Raw genomic sequence first — 21,138 nt, 5'->3', positions numbered from 1 at the left:
GTTTTACATAGTGGGATAGGATTCTGAAGTGCATCAATGTGCGCCGTTTTAGTCACAAAAGAGGAACACTGAAATCATGAAAAAAAGCCAAAGCTCAGCAAAATTTTTATTTCAAACTGTCATGTTACGGTTCTGTACGGGTTGGGTTTTTGTCTGTGGTTGGTGTTTTTGTCATGTGTTCCTGGTTTCTTCCCTTGTCTCGTTATGTCTTACCACGTCCACCTGTGTAAGTGTATTTAGGCCCCGTCCGCATGAAAACCAGTTTCAATGCATCCTCACAAGTTTCTTACCGCTTCGGCCGTTCGTCCACACGATGGCGCGGTTTTCGGAGCTTGAAACCGATCATTTTTTAAACTGGGCTACAGAATGGAAAGATGGCAGAAAAAAAACAGACCTGCGTAATATCGGGACAAAACAATGAGGTTGGCAAAATCCGCCGGGACGAGGGACTTAAGGCTAAAAAACGGAACTTCAATTGCAGGGATAGACAAACAAGCATTGACACATCTGGACACCTCAAAGGTTTCCATGAAGCGAACATGCATGTTTTGGGAAAGTGGGAGGAAGTCAGACCTGAGTGGTCGCCAGTCAATCGCGGGGCACATTTACACAATCACCCACTCACACAAATGGAAACTTTGAGTCTTCAACCAGTTTTTGGAATGTGGAGGGAAAGCCGCAGCATCTGGAGAAAACGAGTGCACGCGGAAGGTGCAAAGTCCACACAGCAAGGCCAGACCATGAGATTCGAACCCGGAACTTCTGAGCTGTGATGCGAACATGCTCACAATAGGGGCAGGGCGATAACAGTTTGGGAATTATCATTATAGTTTGTTTTTATTTTGTTTTGACATAGTGCAACTGTTTTGTTTTGTTTTGAAAATTTGTTTTAGTGTTAGATTTAGGTTGTTGTTGTTTAAAAAAAATATATATATATATATATGGAGTAGGCTATTAGGTCAAGTATTGTGTAATAAAGTAAACGCCAATTCCCATATTACCGTTCAAACTTCCTTCTCCTATAAGACCATACAGTAATACTAAGATAAATACAAAACATTTCAAATAAACCCCGAAAGGTCAAAGACGACAAAATACATTTTCTTTATGATTTAGTTTTATAAACATAAAAAGCATATCTTTATTTCGTTAACACATTTTTTTTTTTTTTGTAAAGTTTTCTTACTATAATAACCTTGCTTTGAAGGGAATATTTCCAAGTCAAATTATGACATAAATAGAACTCTTTGAAAGTGTTATTTACGACCGAGTGTTGATTTCGAACCCGGCAAGAAAAAGCAGCCTTCATATGAGCATGAAAGTGAGTGATTAAAAGCAGACACGGGGAGAGGGAAGCAAAGAGGGAGGGCTGGAGAGTTGCTGTTGTGAAAGATTGTGTTTATTTGTGCGTGCGTGTGTGTGTGTGCACTCAAGAGATGGGCCAGGACAATGTGAGTGTGTAGCCGCTCCAGTGTAACTCATTCATCACTTTGTGTGTGTATGAAGGGGGGCGGTCAGTCCGAGTTGGTGTGTGTCGGATGGTATTCCTGCTCGTCTGGCTGCGCCAGTTAAGTTGAATCAGAGGCAACCGGTGGCGCACGGCGGTGGTCTCTCACTGGTGGGCTCTTTCACTCACAGCATCGCTTCAGGTAAAGATTAACTTTCTATATGTTTGTAATTGGCGGTAAATTGACCGGCTGGTTCTTTTCCACCTGTTGCCGCTGTTTGGCCAAGTAGTTCATGTGGACGTGACTGGGGGGGTAGAGGATGAAAGGGTGGGGGGGGCGTGTGAATCCCAATCTGGTCTGATGAATTCCTCACTTTCCATAAATAATTTTCCGAGTGAGAGCGTGTGAGGCTAACGAGGACAAGCAAGAGTTTAAAGAGGAGGAAACTGTGGACGAGCGTCAATAAGGGCCCCTAATGCGGCTTTTAAAGGGGCTGCTGTCTTTCCGTAAAGTGAAGACGAGCTTGTTTGACGACAGGTTCTGCCTAACATCACGTTTCCCAACGCTTATTGGATTCCATGTGGGGGACACGGGCTGCTCGGGAACTTGAAAAGTATTGACTACAAAGCCTGAGATTTGTTAGAGCTTACGTTTGTGGATGAAAACTGCGTCTTTTTAAACAGGATTTGAAGTTAGAAAGAGGTGCAACGATGAATGAATTAATCGACTAATTGATTCTCAAATTCATCTGTAAAATCGATTGATCATTTAGGGACCCCGTTTCATTTCAAATTGTCCAAATTGTTGCAATTTCAGCCCCTCGACAGTAAATACCGGCATTCTCCCATTTCTGTAGTCCTTCACGAAAGCAGACTAACTGTCTTTGCTATGAATCAAAACAAAACATTTGCAAACATCTGCTTTTATTTTGGTAAATAATATTTGCAAACCAAACCAGTAACAAAATCACGCATAACTAATGTGGTCGCATTTTCTGCACTGCCCATTTAAAATAATGTCCGGTACTTGAATAAAGGATGGAAATGAAGACATTTTCATCATCTGAATAAATAAATAAATAAATAATCAACACATTAATCCATTATTAAAATAATCTTTCGTTGTAGCCCGTATTGTGAGGCATTTCCCTCAAAAAATATTCTTAGTTATTACAATGATTATACAAATCGAGTACAGTTTTTGCCATCTACAGTAAGTAGCCCCCATTTATGTGTGTGCGTGTGTGTTAAATGCATTTAGTGGTTGGTATGTCTGCGTCCCAGATCTGAGGTTGTGGGTTCAATTTGCATGTTTTCATGGTGATTGCTGGGGTTTTCTCCTGCCGTCTGGCTTCCTCCCACATTCCACAAAATGTGCATGTTAAGATCATTTGCTTCAGTTAGCCTTCCGTCAACTCGGAGTACTGCGATGTTCTGGGGAGCTAATACGAAACAGAAAATTATCATTATTTAAATTGGTTAGAAGGGACTGAACTGTGATTTGATCAACTCGGTTGTTTTTTAAAATGCGGTCTATGAATACATTTGGATTGAGAATTTTGCCCCACTAAGTTCATTGTGGTTCTCATTCCAAGTGATGCACAACTGCACTGAATCATACCGACAGCAGGTTGAAGTAATTCGTAGTCTCTACCTATCAAAGCTGACCGTTAGCTCCTTTAATTGGATCTCATGGCGAAACTGGCGTCAGCACATCAAGCTACTGGTTAGCAATGTCTGCCTCACAGCTTGGAGGCTCTGGGATTCATCTGTGAAGTTTGCCTGCTCTCCCTGTCCTTGCATCCGTTTTTTGTCTCGTGCATTCCACAATTATTCTTATTGGGTACATTGAATTATGGAGGCGCAAATTCTTTGTGAGTATGGTTTTGATTACCATTGCAACCAGGGATGAGAGCTAGGGAGCAAGCAACTACTCAGCATTGCCAATTTAGGGACTTTGTTTCCCTATATAGGGATTTTTTTCAAGCCTTGAGTAACAATTTTTCCCCAAAAGTGATGAGCAAAAAAAAAAAAAAAAAATAATCTAGTGACTTTTTGTGGAGACTTTTGCAGAGACAGAATCCCTCCAGAGCAGATGTGCAAGCCTTCCGCATTGAAGTTGCAAATGAATGGCACGTGTTTAACACAGTTTTCGAACAGAATTTTTTTTTAGAAATAGGCAGCTCGCAATTTAAATTTCAATTTCAATTTGCAAACATTCCATCAGCTCTCTGCTGTCCAGTTTTTGATTGCCGTCACAACAAAAATGAATGTTGGAGGGATGGTCTAAAGAGGAGATGCGTATTTAGAAGCAAAGTTACAAAGATTGCATTATAAAACGTGCTTGCATTGAAAATCTTTTTGTTTCGTTTTTTTTTTTAGCTACGGATTTAAAGTACTGGTATGCGTGGGAGCGGGACGTTATTTTTTTAATATTACTATCAACTCACTAACACTTGATCTATACACAAGCATCAAATAACTGTTTAAACCTGTGTTTTGTTTGTTTACCGCACAATAGGCATGTATACACCAAACATGTACTTTGGATGAACACCGATGTATCATGACATCACAGGTAGTTTTCCTCTATATGGTTAGCGTCTATAATGAAAAGTGCGGAACTAATTTTTTTTGGTTTTTATTGTGTTTTGGTGAAAAAACTTCTTTTTTTTAAAAATGCAAATACTGCTTTTCACTTCTACGGTACAGTGAATGGTAATGATAAATATACTTGTCGCCTATCTCTAAATTTTGTGAGATTTTTTTTTTCTTTTTATCCAATACACAAGAAAATGTTTATAAAAACAGTACACTAAGAGATAACGATGTATCTTCTTTTCTTTTTTTACTTACAAATGTGACGTATTGCGGTTGTTGTTTTATATATATAGCATGTATTTTCTTATTCGTGCATTAGATTTTAAAATTGAAGATACAACTTTTCAAAGGCTTGCGACTCTATCCATAAGCAGTGATTCTATTCTTGCCAAAATATTGTACTGAATCGTGGATTTACTCGTTTTACTTTGGACAGCACCCGTATCCATGACAAACGAGCCATTAGCTGCCCCTTATTTAGATAATGACACATGCACACATACTTCAATGAAGAATGCAGAGGCTGTGCTGCTTTTTAACTGGCTGTCATCATCATTGTGTGGATGGATCACACTTGCCCTCAGTCGCATTTCCTTCCGGGGATTGCGCATCGAGACTTTACGCCCATGGAAATTGGTCATGAAGAGGAAGTAAAGAATTCATAGATAGATTAAATAAAGGAGAACAAAATACAAAAACATTAGAAATATTGAGACAAAAAAAACAAAAATATTAGGAAAAAAATGCAAAATGTGTGTGTGTGGGGGGGGGGGGCATTATTTAATTAGAATTAAACGAAAACTCAATAAATATTAGATAAAGGTAAAAATAAAGACAAAAACTCTTTGAAAAGAATACTAAAATATTGGATTAAAATGAACAATAATAATAATCAAAAAATACAAAACACAAGCAATAAAAAAATATTAGCTTAAAAAGGGCAAATATTAGAAATATAGAAATATTACAAATACAAAAACATTAAATATTACACTAAAAAAAATTTTAACAAAAAACGTAAAGGAACATTTATGGATATGAATATGGAAATATTCCTAAATACAGAAATATTAGGAAAAAATGCAAAAATACTTGATTAAAACACAAATATTTAAAATTAATAAATCCAAAATAAATTGACCTAAAAAATACTAGACAAAATAATCAACACAAATACAGATTTTTTTTTAAATTAAATATCAAACCAAAAAAAACATAAATATTGACTATTGTGACAGCCTTACAGCATCTTTCATAGAACTGTCCGTCCAGAGGAAGCCTCTTTGATGACGGTCTGGCATCAATCATTAACTCCATCAAGCCCACATTACGCTTGGCTGTGCGTGTGGCCAGACTTGCACACGCACGACGGGTGGCGAGTGGAAGGTGGGAGCCGTTGCGCAGTCCAAGGGCAGCCTCGCATAGCTCTGTTGATGGGAAGCGTGTTTTTTATTTACTCGCTCAAACTCGGGCTGTGATTTCACTGACACAAACTTGCTACGATTCCAAAAGGAGGTCATTTTCAAATACAATGGATATAAAAAGTCTACACTCCCCTTGATCAAGTGCCAATTTTTTTTTTGTCATATACAAAAAACAAAAAAATGAGCGCAAAATAAAGCATTTCAAAACCTTTCTAGGGGGAGGGAGTACAAGTAAACAATCTGAACTAATGAGGTTGTACTGAGGTTGTGGCTGTGTTCAGAATTGACCCATCACATATACCCTCATGTTAAATTGAATTCGGCACACACCTGATAACACCGTTTGAAATGTTTCTGATTAACCCCAAATAAAGTCAAAATGTTCTAGTAGGCTTTTCTTGAGTGTCTTACATCGCAAGCCAGGGTTTGCAGACAGCTTCCACTGTATCGTCATACTCTAAGTGTCTGGGGTATAGGTGGGGTGGCAAGAGAGAAGAACAAAGAAAAACATTCAAACCAACTACATTTTGCAAAAGCACACTTGAAATCTCCCAAATGCATGTGGGGAAAAAGGTTGAACTTTTCGGACATAATGCGCAAATGATATGTTTGACGCAAACGTAACAATGTCCATCACCAAAACGACACCATGCCGGTAGTGAAGCATAGTGGTGGCGCAGTGGCAGCATCATGCTTTGGGAATTAAGAACAGTTCCAAATAAGAACCATTGTTAGCACAAAACCTTGACGTTTGTGCTACAAAGCTAAAATGTCAGGAAAAGCCTACTAGAACATCTGAAATTCATTGAATCAGAGGCTCTTTGAAGGGTGTCTGACAGCTGACTCCCCTTTATCGGGAATTTGAATGTGATTTCTGGTTAATTCTGAACACAGACGCACTTATAAGAGGGTGTGCACACTTGTGCAACCACATGATATTGGATGTGTGTACACAGGTTATAGGCCATGTCAAAAGTTTTGAAGTTACTAATCTTGGCCTTATTTTTTTTATATTGTAGCCTATGGCAAAACCTGGCATTTGAACTGGGGTGTGTAGACTTTTTCTATCCACTGTACTTAAAAATGTGGCCATTCTTTCAGGCAGTGGGTTCCCCCCACCGCCGACCTCCAACATCCTGCTGTTGCTGTCTTGATTGTTCACCAATAAGCCTTGCTTGACCTTTACGCTTTTTCCCTGGATGAGGATGCAGGTTCGACCTCGATGTTTACCTTCCTGTTTTGCGGTCACCCTGGCTTTATGGTGGCCATTCTGTAATGTGCCATCTCGGCATATCTGCGCCATTAAAAAATCACCGGCTTCCGAGCACCTAGGCTCCCGTCTGTCACACCTCGTTGTTTGCCTTTGTGCACTTCCCTGATGGAAAAACACTTGAAATTCTCATCAAATCATAAACGTGGCACATGGTGGAGATTTTCGACATTATTTACATAGGCGCTTATCAGAAATCCTCTGTGAAACGAGAGACTTTGTCGGAAATGCTTCAAAAGTGAAACCAATGTTCGGACATTTTATTAACAACACCTGCTAGAGGCAACACAAAATTCTGCCTTAAAAGGAACTTTGGTGCAAAAGATCTTGGCATGGATCTTGGCTCTTCTATTATGAAGACAAGAGATGAAGCAGTATGAATTTTCACATTACCCTGGTACAGTAGTTCCAAAAATGTGATTAAAAATATTACGCTCACTTATGTGCACAGTTCAATGAGAAGCAATAACAAAGACTAAATTGTTTGACAAAACACATATTGGGCAAAAAACTAAAACAAAGTACTAGATACCACAAAAACTACAAAGAGCTAATGTTAGGAGTAAAATAGTAAATAATTGTATTAAAAAAAAAATGGGTGGAAAATGTTCAAGTGAAATACAAAAACATAAAAAAGAGTAGTACAAAAATATTACACACAAAAATTCATAAATTTTAGGATTAATTTATTTTCTTTTTTTTTTTATAAATGCACAATTATAAGAATGTTTTTTAAAAAATCTAACTTTTTAGAAAAACCCTTTGCACAATATTTAGAAAACGGAAAGAAAAAATATTTAAAAATGCAACATATTACAATGAAGAAATATTACATCAGAAAATACATACATAATTTGACAGAAGAACAATTAGCCAACATAGCCTACTTAAATATTTGTGAATGATTAAAAGAAATACATTTGGGGGGAAAGTATCAAAAATATTACATGAAAAAAACATTTTTAGGACGTTTATCGTGCAGTTATCACCACTGAAACCACAATAAGAAATATATTGTTAATATTTGTCAATCAAAAAGGAACCTCTGATTAACCCCAAAATCAAGTTCAGATGTTCCAGTAGGCTTTTTCCTGACATTTCTTTGCTTTCTAGCAACTCCTTCTGTGTTGCTGTCAGCCTATTGGCTGACTCTCTGACCAGTTTTGCTTTCATCAATTTTGGACGGACATCCAGTTCTTGTCAATTATTTATCATGGTCTCATGTTTTTAAATCCCCAAAACCTGCTATTTGAACAGGAGTGTATAGACTTTTCAACATATAGGCGCCACGTGCTCACCTGCAGCTATGCAGTTGAACGGCTGTTCTAATCATTAACAATGGAAAGCAACATACTGTACAAGTGACTAATAAAGCAATGACGTGCAATGCCAGGGCCTGTGCAGGAAAGCGTGCAAGATAGCCCATCATTGTGTTGCCCTTGCCAGTGCCAAGTCGTCCTCCACAAGTAAAGTTTGTTGTGCCTCAACAAAGTTGGTGGAACATTCGAAGAAGTGGCAAGATAAAATTGTTCTGGGAATGATGCAAGATATTAAAGGTGTTTTTTTTGTACACATTTTTTTTGTTACGTCATTATATAGTGTTATCATTTGTGTAGATTTTTTATTTAAAGCACCACATACAAAATATATTTACTGTATTCATGAAATCTTCCAATATTCTTTTAACACAATAAAAAAAATGCATTATTGAAGTATTTTTTAATTCTATTTATTCATGTTTTTATTCAGATTTTTTCACATTTTTAAAAATTGTTTAACAGAAAATTACAGAGCAACTTCCAGTGTAAAAGTGAAAATGATTAGAATATTATTTTAGACAGGAATGCCACTGGTCAATAAGAAACTATTAAGATGTCTCAACTCGCAACATGTATTTGAATACTTTTGCAATAATGAATGTTTCAAGAAACCTATTAAGGACTAATTAATGTATTTTTTTTTCAAACACACACATATCTATAAAAAAATAAAGAAAACAAAAGAGAGAAAAAAAATCTACTCTACTAGATATTAAAAATCATAAAAAAAATTATTGTATTGAAATATCTGCAATCATTAATATACATAAAAAAATTATTATTGTGAAAAATTACTGATTGGAATACTATTACATGATGCCTCTGTGTTATAAACTATCATATTAAAGCACTCAAAAAATGTAAATGTAGTGACCATTATTAATATTTTTTTTATCATATTAATGAATGTAAAAATGTAGCACTTAATTGTTTTGAGTGTGCTGTACAACCCTTAATATTTTTACAATTATAATACATTTCAATTAGTTTTTTTATTCCTATTTTATATATATATATATATATATATATATATATATATATATATATGAAACGTACTAATACTTCAGACGTTGCTCAACTACAATTACTATCGTGAAGCAATACCGCCATCTTGTGGCAAAACAGCTCATAGTGAATTGTCTACTTCAGTCAGCACTTTATCAAAAAACCTGCATGACAATTTAGCTTACATAACACAAAAATAAGATAAACCATACTGCATTATTTCTTTTTTTATTTTATTTATTCTTTAAGGCACTCATTCTTCAGTTTCAATTTCCCAAAATAGGTTACAAACATTGCAATTGTGAGCCACTGAACTAGAGTGGGCCAAGTCAGTTTTTGGCATTTTTAGGTTAAGTGTCGGAATAAATAGAGATAAGGCATATTTTTAATGTGAAAAAAAATCAAGGTTTAGTTCCAATGTTCATATATAGGGGGCGGTCCAAATATTTTTTATTATTATTATTCTTGTGTGTCAGTGAATCTGCATTTTAGTATAAATCTATGAACTTTGATGTAATATTGACAGATTTGATTAACTCACACGCATTCAAATTTTCCACTGCACGCAGGTTTGATTTTCTCACCACGCAAAAAAAAGTTCCCAGAGAGCCGAATCCCCGCTGTCTTGTTTGTTTAGGTGCACGCTGATTAGAAGTTCTCACGCTGGGGCACAACTTATCGAGGCGAGCTTTTTGAAATGAGTCTTCTTATACCTTCCATGTTTTAATGGTGCGCTTAGTGTCAAAAATTGTGAGCAACGACCTTTCTACTGCAGTGGAGGACTTAATTGATGTCTGATTTTTTTTTTTTTGGCTTAAGTATCAGTGACTGGTATTGGTAGCCTCTGCTAGTACCTAATAATACCTGGGATCGGTTTATTCCACAATCATATTTTTAATTAAAATATGTGCTTTTTTTCTAGCATCCATGTCATTTTTGCCTAATCATTTATTTTGTACAAAAAATTGTGGCATTTTTTTCATAATTATCTTTCCTAAGTCTCATTTTACATTTCAACAATTCATTTACTTGTGCAGCGTTTCACCGCAGCCATGGCTCTTCAACATTCATTCTACTTTGTTACAGAAATTGCATTCTCCAGTTATTAATAATGTTCTCCTTCTGGGGGCTTAAGAGTCCACCCAGATGGACGGAATGTCGCCGTTCATTAGCCGAGAGACTATTAAATGAGGAGTCGGGACGTTGAACATCCGAGTAACGATGTTCCTGAGGAGCATTTTTGGAATAGAAGGGCATCCCGACATCTGTTTTTTTTCACGGCCTCCTCTTTTAGCGAGGTAGCATAAAGCGTAAGGATGGTTTTAATGTGGGGGTCTGTAATGAGCTCGTGTGTAGGGGTGAGCGCTTTCGTGCGGATTTAGCGTTTATGGGCCGTGCTGGTGCCAGAGGTGGCAATAGTACTCGCACTCAAAATAGTTTCTCTCTTTTATTGACTTGCATTGTGCTTGTATAGAAGAAGGCGAGTTGGTGGGGGAGGTTTGAGGGGCTGTCACTGGACACGTTTTCAAAACAATTTCTTTCTATAGTTTTGCAAACATTGTGAACAAGAACAAAAATGCTAAGCTGGCTAATTAGCTCACACTTGAAACTTGTATGTGTTTTGTTTTTTGTTTTTTTTTATTTGAAAACGAAATTTAGATTAGAAGCTACTGATTTTTAGGCTGTTACAAGACAACGGATACACCACAAATCAGACTGACTACATCAAACGCTTTTTTTAAATAAGGCAGTGCTGTGGTTAAAGGAATAATTGGCTCATTGAGCCATTTTCAGCAGTAAAAAGTTAATAATTTGTCCAGAATTAATTTGATCATTTGTACAATTAATACCTTAAAAACATTTTCTTTTTTTTTCTTTTTACTTTAAAAACTAATTTTCCACTTACTGTGAACTGAAGACGACATCACCTGTGCTGTGAGCCTTGATTGGTCGTTACCTATTTCCTCAGCAAAGGTGAAATTAGTTTTTAAGGTAAAAAAAAAATGTATATATATATATATATATATATATATATATATATATATATATATATATATATATATATATATATATATATATATATATATATATATATATATATATATATATATATATATATATATATATATATATATATATATATATATCATCCGTTTCTAAGGTATTAATTGTACATGAAAAATCATGATGTTATGGACAAAATATTTACTTTTTATTGCTGAAAATGGCTCAATGAGTCAAGTATCCCTTAAGTCCACCTTTATCGAGTCTAAGTCAAGTCCGAGTCCAAGTCCAAGTCCAGATGGGATCAAGAGTAAACTTTAAGAAAGAAAAATACTACTTCCACAACCACAAAATTAAAGAAATTTGCCTCTTAAATGCCTCTAAAAGAAATAATTGAACCAAAAATCTGAATCGAATCGTGAGACGTTCAAAGATTCCCACCCCTAGTGGGAATGTTCTGCATTCCCACAAATACTGACCTCAAAAAATGCAACAAAAAAAAAGAAGACTACTAATGGTAACAATGTATGTACAGTATGCTCAGACAAAAGCCGCTGCCGCCTTCTGACATTTTTCTTTTTCTTCTTCTTGTGTTCCCGCTACAGAACTAGCTAAGGCCCCTCGCGCCCAAGGTCTGTTGACCGATTCTGGCATTTGGCAGTGAAAAGCGATCAAAAATGGAGAACGGCACAGCAGGCGCGACGAAGGCGATAAACCTGACATGCGGCATTTCCGGAAATCACAGTATCATCTACACCTTGGTGCCCATCGTCTACAGTTGCAATTTTGTCGTTGGCGTGGTGGGCAACAGCATGGTGGTGGCGGTCATCTACTGCTACATGAAGCTGAAGACGGTGGCCAACATATTCGTGCTCAACCTGGCCGTGTCCGACCTGACTTTCCTCATCACGTTGCCCATGTGGGCCACGTTCACCGCCATGGGCTACCACTGGCCCTTCGGGGGATTTCTGTGCAAGACCAGCGCCGGACTGGTCATGCTCAACCTGTACACCAGCACCTTCTTCCTCACCGCGCTCAGCATCGACCGCTACCTGGCCATCGTGCACCCCGTGCGCTCCCGGCGCTTCCGCACGGTGGCGTACGCCCGCATCACCTGCGTGGTGGTGTGGCTTCTGGCCTTCATCCTCAGCGTGCCCACGCTGTTGACGCGGGACGTGCTCAACATCACCAACTCCAACAACACCTGGTGCGGCGTCCTGCACCCGACCACCGAGAACCGCGACAGGCTGAAGGGTCTCCTCCTGGCTATCAACCTGATGAAGAGCCTGATGGGCTTTGTGGTGCCTTTCGTCATCATCATCACGTGTTACTGCCTAATCGGGCGGGCGCTGGTGGGCGCCAGGCGCATACAGAAGAGCTCGAGGTCCCGCGACGACGAAGTTCTGCGCATGCTCGCCGCCGCCGTCCTGGCCTTCTTCCTGTGCTGGATGCCGCACCAGGTGTTCCACTTCCTGCAGGTTCTCACTCAACTCATGCAGGTGGAAAACTGCGCCATGGTGGAAATCATCGACACCGCCATGCCCTTCACCATCTGCCTGGCTTACCTCAACAGTTGCGTCAATCCCATCCTCTACGGCTTCGTGGGGCGAAATTTCCGTAAGAACTGCAAGAGGCTGCTGCGCTGCTCGCCCGCCAGACCACCGGGGACGCATCCGAGCATCAGCTCCAAGATGAGCGCGCTGTCCTTTCGGGCCTCCGAGGCTCTGAGCCTGACGGCCCTCAAGAGCAAAGCTTCGTCTGACGGGAAGTAACGGGGGAGGGGGGGAAAGAGTGAGCTGAAGGAGAACACAGTCCACGGTTGGAAAACACTCCAAGCACTGAAGCACGCGGCGACTGTCTTGATTGTTCTGTAGCATGCTGCTCCGCAGGGAATACTTAGAAGAAATATACGTCGCTAAATGTAAATGCCTTCTTTGCTGAAGCGGGGTACACGCATACCAACAATCAGCATTTTCCATCCCTTGCAATCAGGCCCAATGACTGGATGTCTCTAAAAGATTAACCTGTGGCATGGGGTGATGCTAAAAAAAACTGTCAAGGCTGACAAATGCAAATATTCAAACTTTCCGATGACAGATCGTTACGTATAAGGGTTCGCAAAGAAAAAACAAAATGATAGCTAACGCCTTCGGACCCGTACATGGTTGCAGTGGACATGACATATTTGCGCGTCTAAACCAATAAAACGCAGAATTTGGATGATGTCAACACTTGTGGTTCATGATTGGATCCTAGCTAACCAATCGCACTCGCAAGTTGATTTGCACGACGTGCATGTTCAAAATGTTACATGAAAGTTTGCTGAGTTTACAACACATTACAGCCATACCATCCTGGCGTCAGCTATAACAAATAAAAACATGAGATGACCCCCCCCCCCCCCAAAAAAAAATGTCCATGTTGTTCTTGTGTGGGAAAAGTCAAAATCAGTAAATAAATAAATAAATACAATTAACTCATTCACTTTTGTTAAAAAGAGTATGAAAACCTAGACATTTTTTTTTACTTTACATTTAGAACCGATATAAAATTTGTGATTAATCAAGAGTCAACTCGTGAAGTCATGCGATTAATTATGATTAAAAATTGAATCGCCTGAATTTGGGACGTCATTTTTTTTCGTAATTACTCGCATGATTTCACTAGTTAACTCACAATTAATCACAAATTTTATATATCTGTTCTAAATGTACAATATGTTTGTTTTCTAGGTTTTCATACTCTTGTTAACAAAAGTGGGGAAAAAAATGCTAAACCAATTGAAATTGAAATACATTTTTGACATCTATAGCCGTCAATGGCAGTGAATGAGTTAATTTGCCCAGCAGGAAAAATGTGGGCCTGAAGGGGTTAATTCAGAATATACACATGCCGACAATCAGACTACGTCTGAGCATATTTCCTCACTTGCAATCAAAATCGGCAAAAACACCGCGATCCACGTAAGCCGCGATTGTCAAATGATTTTGAATCACAAATCGTTCTGAATCGAATCGTGAGATTCCCACCCATATAATTTAGCATCAGCTGAAACTGGTGTCTCATTCTAAAAATCATCTAAATAGTACAGATTGGTATACGTGTATTCCGATTTAGCCGAGTGTTTGCATGCAGCATGATGTTGGACGCGGCGTCATCGTGCATCCCAGCGATAAAACGTCTTGTGTGCTCAGCAGCTACTTCACCAGTCGGAAGTGCAAAAGAAAAAAAATGGTGTGTCATGAAGCAACAAACGTAAATGTACTGTACAGCATAAAAATATTGAGGATGCTATCTGGTAGTTGTACTGTCCAATGTGCTCCTCGTGAAAATGTCAAAACATAATGTACCAAAAAAAATGTTTGACATGGGGTGGTTGTCTTTTGTGGTATTTAAATATGTGGATATATTGTTTTCTACTATCTGTGTGTACAGTTGTGAATATGTGAGATGATTAATAAAATATAACATTAAAGTGGATGCTATTCTATCTTTCTTACTTCCTAGGTTGATAATAAAATATGTCATCATTCCTAAAAAAATAAAAAATTCACCTTGCAAGTTTAAACCTCTGTGCTCTATTAATGATTGACTTCAGTATGCCAGGACTGATTGTGATTTGGGCGGGGGGCGGGTTGGGGGGGGGTCCAGCCCGCGTTTATAAGAGCCGTCCAGAGGCCACATCATCCCCACTTGCCAACATGAGGATCCTCCTGCTTTTCGGACTGGTCGCCGTCGCCTTGGCGGACGTCACTCGCTTCGACGGGTAACATTTTCCAATCTTCTGATGAAAAGACAATTGCATTTTTCTCTTTGGGGTATGATGCAAGCCACGCTGAGCAAATCATAGTCTTTGCTTCTGCCGCATACTGTGACAACTGCCTGAGATCCATCATGGTGGCGTAGGCTTCTGATCCAGTTCAATTAGCCTCCCATCAACTCAGAGTATTGCAATTTTCCGACAAACAAGAAAGTTGTCATCTTCGAGAGATTTTTTTTACCCCCACGGTGACACAGTTGATCATTGGCGTTTTCGTCGAACTGCACTCCGCCATACTGAGAGCTGTTTCTTGTATTTCGCCATCAATACCAACCAAAATTGAGAATTGGGGTATTCGGAAAGGCAGAATTTGTATTGGATCTCATCTGGCGGCAGCAGGTGCAAGTGGTTAGCATGTCTGGCCCACAGTTTTAATGTTCTGGGTTGGAACCTGGGCACTGGCATGACTAGTGTCCAGTCTAATGTAACTAACCATCCCCCCCTTCCCCCCCCCAAGCGACCGAGTGTTGCGTCTGAAGCCGGTGTATGACGAACATGTGACCCTCATTAAGGATCTGGCAGAGAGCATTGAGGTACACCTCAAACGTACCTTCGCGAGGCGTACTGCAGGCAGAGCTCACCACCATTGTCTTCTTGACAGCTCGACTTCTGGAGCCCCGAGAGCGCCGAGCTGGTGACCATCGACATCGACGTGGACGTCCGCGTGCCCGCCTTGTACCAGGATATGGTGCACACCATGCTGCTGCAGAGTAACATGGGATACGAGTAAGTTAGACACCAGGCGGAAACTTGGGCTTAAAAGTGAATTTTGTCACCAAAACTGATTCATAGTTAGGGCCCGACCGATATGCATTTTCGATACCGACTTTTGGCAGGAAAAAAAATACGATTGTATTAGATTAAAATAAAGAATTTTTCATACATTTGGAAGCATTTGTTATCTTACCTGTGTTTATGTGTTCCCACAGCATTTGTGTGTGAATATTCGTTATTTGAAAGAAAAACACTCCTGAAGTTGATGCTAACTTCCCATTAGCATTTAAATGAGATCCCTCCCTTCACTTTTAGCATTAGCACTAGGCTAGCGATGTCTTAAAAATGACAGTTTTTTATTTAAATATACAGTGGATGTAATTATTTTTGTCGTGTGTTTAGTTTGACAGTTAACTCTAACTGGGATGTCATTAAACAGCTTAAAGGACACTTTGGGACAACAGAATAACAAGAAGGGGGGTGGGGGGATTTAATGTTTCGATAGCATCCTGATCGACGACCTGCAGGGTGCTGTTGAGGACCAGGCCGACAACAAGGCTTCACCCAGAACCCACAGCTACACTAAGTACAACAGCTGGGACAAGGTAAGAGAAAGCGTTTGCACCAACACTCACAGAAATAGGACTCGAACGAGGAATCCAGTTTTATATTTGATGTACTGTTAATGGTTTTAGGTCCAGGCATGGATTGCATCCATTTCCTCTTCAAACTCGGGTCTGATCAGCAAACAGGTGATTGGGAAAACCTACGAGGGACGCACCATGACTCTCCTCAAGGTATCCAGTGAGACTTTTCTAACAAATGATCCCGGCGAGTGTGTTATGAACGTGATTGCATCTGAAATTTGTTTCTCATCGCAGCTCGGCAAGAAGTCCAGCGCCAGCAAGCCTGCCATCTTCATGGACTGCGGCATCCACGCCAGAGAGTGGATCTCCCCCGCTTTCTGCCAATGGTTTGTCAAGGAGGTACGAGCCTAAGGACCCGAGAATCACACGAGGGGTCGTTTTTCAAAAATGTTCACGTGTCGTCAGGCTCTGTCCACCTATGGCAAAGATTCCCAGATGACCAGCCTGCTCAACCAGATGGACGTCTACGTCCTTCCAGTCTTCAATATTGACGGTTACGACTACACACACAAGCGCGTAAGTCACTACGCCGCCATGCGGCGAGGCTCGCGTGTGACCGATTGTGTTTGCGCTGTATGCTCTTTAGAATAGGATGTGGAGGAAAACTCGCTCCAGGAGGTCTGGATCCAGCTGCATCGGAGCTGATCCCAACAGGAATTGGAATGCTGGCTGGTGCAGTAAGTAGAGGTGTCAGGCGATTCGAATGTTTTATGGTAATTAATGGCACGACTTCAATCGATAACTCACAATTAATCGCAAATTTGATTTCTGTTCTAAATGTACAATAAAATGTATAGTATTTTTTTTTCTAAGTTTCATACTCTTAACAAAAAAGTGGAAAGAATGTTAAACTAATAGAAATATGATTGCATCGTTTAGTCACCGATACACTAATTTAATAATAATTCCTAAAATTGAGTTAAAAATAAAAAGATGTGTGATATTGACTTGTGTTGGTCATTTTTCTGCCACTAGATGGCAGAATTGATTTGTTGGTGACAGCTCAGAGCATTTTTCTTTTGATATGAAGAGCTATTTAATTTTTAACATGAAGTAACTTCTACACATTTAAAAAAAAAAAAATTAAATACAACTTGACCCCAGTCTCTACAAATATGTGCATTATTATTAAATGTATGTGGATGTGTCTGCTGCATTGCGACTGGAATCCCCCCCCCCCCCCCCCCCCCAATACAGGCTTTACAAGTAAGGGTCAGTCGCATATAAAAATTAAAAATAGTAAAAAATAGTGGCATTAAAATAACTTTAAATTAATGCACTAATTTTGACACCCCCAATCTTAAATATCTTTGAGGCGCAGTTTGCCATTAGGCGAGGCAGGCAAATGCTTGGGGCCCCTTAGCCAGCAGGGGCCCTCAGGGGGCCAGCAGATTTGACACAAACCACATATGCTTCACATTAGCAGCGCAGCAATGACAATTGACCGTCTCAAATTCCCTGAGTCAGGTGTGTTTTTTTTTTCTTAATTAAAAAAAAAAAGGTGTAGTAAGGCTGATTATTTTTCATAAATTTGTATTTAAAAAAACAAAATGTATAGTAAGGTCTTTTTTTTTCTACAAATGGCCACCAGGGCACCTAATCCTTTCTTCCTTGCGGCCCATGGAGAATGTTGCTACGCTACATATATCACATCTGTCCACATTCACACACAATTTCTAGTCCAAAGACAATAATCGAGGTCTTCATTTCAGCCACCGGCGCCTCAAGCAGCCCCTGCAGCGACACCTTCTGCGGCTACAGACCCGAGTCCGAGATAGAGGTCAAGAACGTGGCCGACTTCATCCGCAGGAACAAGTCTGCCATCAAGGCCTACGTCACCATCCACTCCTACTCGCAGCTGCTGCTCTTCCCTTACTCGTACACCTACAACCTGGCCGCGCACCACAGCGAGCTGGTCAGTATGTCCTCGTGGGAACCTCGTTATCAGACTTCATTTTTATCCCCGCGCCGGTTTTTTTGCTTCTCAGCTGGGAGGATGGAGTTCGTTAACACTTGCATCTGGTCTCTAGCACTCACACTAGGCACATCTCTCTGCGACCTCGCGTGTAATTTATGACACTAGAACAAACGAAGTCTCGCAGTTGAGGAATTTCATTTCCCGAGTGTGCATTTCTTGCCTTGATTTCATTTCCTGCCGGGCGCTGTCACAATTTCCGCAAAAATGTGTTGCATGTGCATATACACGTGTCTTTTGCCGTTATCATCTGGATGGCGTTCGTGGATTCTTGTCAGTCTTTACATTTTAACAAGAAATTCCAGTCATAAATCGAAGGGCAAGCGGTTCTTTTTACTCGACTTGATTTACCAGTTCTATCGCAAATACACTCGATCCTTGGTTTTTAATGGAGTTCCGCTCCTAACACTAACCTGATGTTAGAACCCACCGTAGTCTATCATTATCTGTGTAAAAAAAAACAAAAAAACACTTTAACTAATTTGCTCCCAAAAACATATTTAAAAAAAAAATTGTTTTTAATATCGCCATGCTCCCAAAGACGTATTTATATGTTTATGTTTTTTATGCTAGAGCATACAAAAGGCTTGGATGCAGCCTCTGAACTGAAAAGAATGCTTGACAAAAACGGCCAGCAGGTGGCAGCAGAGTATAAGAGATCAACCAGCTCTTTCCCCCACTGTTTGAAACAGATTTGTGAATAATGATGCAACTTAGCTATATTCTAATGCTAATTGCTGCAAAAAAAATTGGTAGGTTCCATGTTTTTATAGCAATAGAACACAATATTCTGTGGGCCTTGCAAAATCTGTCAAAATCCAGTAAGACAGCCGGGAGCGAAAAGGGTTGCTTCAGTGAAAATGGCTGTGGGTGAATGAGTTAAGAGCGTAAATATAAAACTATCAAATAAAAAAAGAATAAGTAAAGCAGTAAATTGCCGATTTAGATTTGTATTTGTCCACCAGCTAGTGCTACTCCCACCACCACCCAATTCGAAGCATGTATCAATTTGACCCAACTTTCTGGGTTGTTTTATACAAAATGACCCAATTTTTTGACCCGAGTAAGGGAACTGACCAATATTCATGCGTTGTTTTTCCACTAAAAGGCACATTTCTTGACTCAAAGTTAGCTCAAATTGACCCAATATTTGGGTTATTTTTGACCCAGCTGTTTTTAGAGTGTGGCCTTTTGACTTGGGCCCGTCGGCCCAGCCCAATTCCTGACCACCCTTGGCTACCACGTAGCTCTACCACTGATGTTTATTGGTTCAGTTTGCTCTCTTTATTGAACATTGATTAATAGGCTGTTCCCTCTAAATTGTGGACCAGTCTCTTGAGGTAAAATGGAGAAAAATAATAATTGAATAGCACCACCGGGCATATGCCATTTCAATTTGTACACAAGTCTAAACATTCCGTCACTAACTTCTATCACTAACTTATACCAATGCAGTTTTACTTTAAACGTTGACGATGTTTTCAAGTTCGGGTTCAAACCATTATGTCATCAAAATGTATCTATATTCATGAAGTCCGTTTGTTTTATTCTTAGACCGTACACCATTTGTAACTTCAAAACATGGCATGACGAGACCGTCCTTAAACCTCCTAGTCTATAATGACAGGTAGCATAACAGCTATAAATAATGCAAAAGACAAGTAGACTCATGACATTTTAATCCTCCACATTGCAGATGAAGATTGCTCAGGGAGCTTCTGCTGCTCTTCGAGGTCTGTATGGAACCCGCTATACAAGTGGACCTGGTGCAGCAACCATCTGTGAGTAAAATGTGAAAGGCTTGACGGTTTCGTTTAGCTTATCTATTGTGCAAGGTTGAGCATATGGCTTTTATGCTACCTCCTAAGGTGAAAATTGCATGCAAAGACTCACTCACATCCCAAGCTAAACTTAGCTTCTCCCCTGCATACAAAGCTCGTCTCTCTCTTCCTGTGCGCAGCTTCAGGCCTTGTTGCGGGACTCAAATTGTTTAGCATCCCGCAGGCGAATACGGCATCTCTTTCGATTAACCCTCCCACGCTTACGAACCCTCAGACCCCGCCGCCGGAGGCTCCGACGACTGGGCCTACGACCTGGGTGTGAAATACTCCTTCACCTTCGAGTTGCGTGACACCGGTCGTTACGGCTTCCTGCTGCCCGAGTCTCAGATCAAGCCCACGTGCGAGGAGACCATGCTGGCCGTCAAGTACATCGCTGCCTATGTGCAAAAGAACCTCTATTAAAAGGAGCGGGGTAACACAGAAGCCGAGGACCCCCGCCAACTGGTTCTCCAGCTTCCCCCCTGGCCCCTGGCAACCTCTCCGCCATCTCCAGCCCCGTATCCATGGGAACGGTCACCACCCGCCATGTTTCCTTGCTGTGCTTGACAGAATGTCAAGATGATGGCGAACAATAAAATCAATGATCCATTCCCACGTGCTGAATCAAAGCTTTATGCGTGTATGATAATAGAGTGTCTGCTGCTTTGTCTGATGGGAGGGGGGAATTTTTTTTTTGGAATAAAACACTAATGTATAGCGAGTAAAAAACAATGGCTCCACTGCATTCAATTTAAAAATGAATTGTTTTTGAATGTTACTTTTTGAAATATATTTTACTCACTTAACACTAAACTCACTTAAAATACTGCAACAGCAACATTAACAATAAAGTGCCAAATAGCAAATAAATTCACTCCATTATATCAACTTCAAATGTAAAAAATAAATTAAATAAAAATATTTGCCAACAATAGAATTTAATGACAGGCAGATTAATCAAATGTTCTGTACAGTTAACCTATGTATTAACCGATTGCCATTCATACAACAGAATGATGAATAAAATAAGGTTATCATATAGGCCTACTTATACTCAAAGTGTGTTTAACTAAGCAGGCCCAAATTAACAAT

General features: G+C 39.8%; 2 protein-coding genes across 2 annotated transcripts; both read left to right on the top strand.

Moving 5' to 3' along the window:
• Positions 1-1,451: 1,451 nt before the first annotated feature.
• On the top strand, positions 1,452-14,514 carry agtr1b (angiotensin II receptor, type 1b). The gene is made up of 2 exons (XM_086065674.1): positions 1,452-1,649; positions 11,676-14,514. Exon 2 carries the CDS (start codon positions 11,748-11,750, stop codon positions 12,840-12,842), a length of 1,095 nt encoding a protein of 364 aa, XP_085921800.1. The 5' UTR covers positions 1,452-1,649; positions 11,676-11,747; the 3' UTR covers positions 12,843-14,514.
• A 230-nt stretch (positions 14,515-14,744) lies between these two features.
• On the top strand, positions 14,745-20,661 carry cpb1 (carboxypeptidase B1 (tissue)). The gene is made up of 11 exons (XM_086065673.1): positions 14,745-14,836; positions 15,348-15,423; positions 15,492-15,616; positions 16,110-16,209; positions 16,300-16,401; positions 16,486-16,590; positions 16,657-16,767; positions 16,838-16,928; positions 17,964-18,166; positions 19,923-20,007; positions 20,282-20,661. The coding sequence occupies exons 1-11, from the start codon at positions 14,772-14,774 to the stop codon at positions 20,467-20,469; spliced, it is 1,251 nt and encodes a 416-aa protein (XP_085921799.1). The 5' UTR covers positions 14,745-14,771; the 3' UTR covers positions 20,470-20,661.
• The last annotated feature ends 477 nt before the right edge of the window (positions 20,662-21,138 follow it).

This window comes from Leptonotus elevatus, chromosome 21 (assembly GCF_054856555.1).
Source record: "Leptonotus elevatus isolate MCC_2025b chromosome 21, RoL_Lele_1.0, whole genome shotgun sequence".
Lineage (NCBI taxonomy): Eukaryota > Metazoa > Chordata > Actinopteri > Syngnathiformes > Syngnathidae > Leptonotus > Leptonotus elevatus.
Note: the sequence above shows the minus strand (reverse complement) of the source record. Positions and strands in the feature narration are given on the sequence as shown.